Source organism: Penaeus monodon, chromosome 15 (assembly GCF_015228065.2).
Source record: "Penaeus monodon isolate SGIC_2016 chromosome 15, NSTDA_Pmon_1, whole genome shotgun sequence".
Classification (NCBI taxonomy): domain Eukaryota; kingdom Metazoa; phylum Arthropoda; class Malacostraca; order Decapoda; family Penaeidae; genus Penaeus; species Penaeus monodon.
The window spans coordinates 14075770-14077868 of NC_051400.1; the positions used below are offsets into that span (position 1 = coordinate 14075770).

Below are 2099 nucleotides of genomic sequence, written 5' to 3' on the forward strand. Positions count from 1 at the left end.
TATATATACCTACCTGCAAATTCTGAAAGAAATCCTTGATAAAAATGGCGTAGTTTTTATAATAAGCGTTGATAACTTTGACATCCAGAAGGCGCTCGGGGTAGCCCGCCGTCAGAGTCATGTTGTGGAGCTGAGGATGGAAGAGGAGGGAAGGGAGAATGAGATAAATGGGGAAGAGGAGGGAAGGGAGAATGAGATAAATGGGGAAGAGGAGGGAAGGGAGAATGAAATAAATAGAGAAAAGGAGAGAAAGAATTACGAAATAAAGAGAGAAAAGGATAATGAAAGAAAGAGAGAAAAGGATAACGAAATAAAGAGAGAAAAGGAGAGAAAGGATAACGAAATAAAGAGAGAAAAGGATAACGAAATAAAGAGAGAAAAGGAGAGAAAGGATAACGAAATAAAGAGAGAAAAGGATAACGAAATAAAGAGAGAAAAGGAGAGAAAAGGATAACGAAATAAAGAGAGAAAAGGATAACGAAATAAAGAGAGAAAAGGATAATGAAATAAAGAGAGAAAGGATAATGAAATAAAGAGAGAAAAGGATAACGAAATAAAGAGAGAAAAGGAGAACGAAATAAAGAGAGAAAAGGAGATAAAGGATAACGAAATAAAGAGAGAAAAGGATAACGAAATAAAGAGAGAAAAGGATAACGAAATAAAGAGAGAAAAGGATAATGAAATAAAGAGAGAAAAGGATAACGAAATAAAGAGAGAAAAGGATAACGAAATAAAGAGAGAAAAGGAGAGAAAAGGATAACGAAATAAAGAGAGAAAAGGATAACGAAATAAAGAGAGAAAAGGATAACGAAATAAAGAGAGAAAAGGATAACGAAATAAAGAGAGAAAAGGATAACGAAATAAAGAGAGAAAAGGAGAGAAAGGATAACGAAATAAAGAGAGAAAAGGATAACGAAATAAAGAGAGAAAAGGATAACGAAATAAAGAGAGAAAAGGAGAGAAAGGATAACGAAATAAAGAGAGAAAAGGATAACGAAATAAAGAGAGAAAAGGATAACGAAATAAAGAGAGAAAAGGAGAGAAAGGATAATGAAAGAAAGAGAGAAAAGGATAACGAAATAAAGAGAGAAAAGGAGAGAAAGGATAATGAAAGAAAGAGAGAAAAGGATAACGAAATAAAGAGAGAAAAGGATAACGAAATAAAGAGAGAAAAGGAGAACGAAATAAAGAGAGAAAAGGATAAGAAATAAAGGAGAAAAGGAAAAGGATAACGAAATAAAGAGAGAAAAGGATAACGAAATAAAGAGAGAAAAGGAGAGAAAGGATAACGAAATAAAGAGAGAAAAGGATAACGAAATAAAGAGAGAAAGGGAAAGAAAGGATTATGAAAGAAAGAGAGAAAAGGATAACGAAATAAAGAGAGAAAAGGATAACGAAATAAAGAGAGAAAAGGATAACGAAATAGAGAGAGAAAAGGATAACGAAATAAAGAGAGAAAAGGAGAGAAAAGGATAACGAAATAAAGAGAGAAAAGGATAACGAAATAAAGAGAGAAAAGGAGAGAAAGGATAACGAAATAGAGAGAGAAAAGGAGAGAAAAGGATAACGAAATAAAGAGAGAAAAGGATAACGAAATAAAGAGAGAAAAGGATAACGAAATAAAGAGAGAAAAGGATAACGAAATAAAGAGAGAAAAAAGGAGAGAAAGGATAACGAAATAAAGAGAGAAAAGGATAACGAAATAAAGAGAGAAAAGGATAACGAAATAAAGAGAGAAAAGGATAACGAAATAAAGAGAGAAAAGGAGAGAAAAGGATAACGAAATAAAGAGAGAAAAGGATAACAAAAATAAAGAGAGAAAAGGAGAGAAAGGATAACGAAATAAAGAGAAAAAAGGGAAAACGAAATAAAGAGAGAAAAGGATAACGAATAAAGAGAGAAAGGAGAGAAAAGGATAACGAAATAAAGAGAGAAAAGGATAATGAAATAAAGAGAGAAAAGGATATCGAAATAAAGAGAGAAAAGGATAACGAAATAAAGAGAGAAAGGATAACGAAATAAAGAGAGAAAAGGAGAGGAAAGGATAACGAAATAAAAGAGAAAAAAGATAAAGAAAAAAAAGAGAGAAAAGGATAACG

General features: G+C 31.8%; 1 protein-coding gene across 1 annotated transcript in view; it reads right to left on the reverse strand.

The window, feature by feature from the left end:
* Nucleotides 1–2099, reverse strand: part of LOC119582228 (endothelin-converting enzyme 2-like) — a 39160-nt gene that overhangs the window by 13324 nt on the left and 23737 nt on the right. The window contains 1 exon segment of the mRNA XM_037930458.1: nucleotides 14–130. Within this exon segment, the coding sequence (XP_037786386.1) occupies nucleotides 14–130 (117 nt within the window).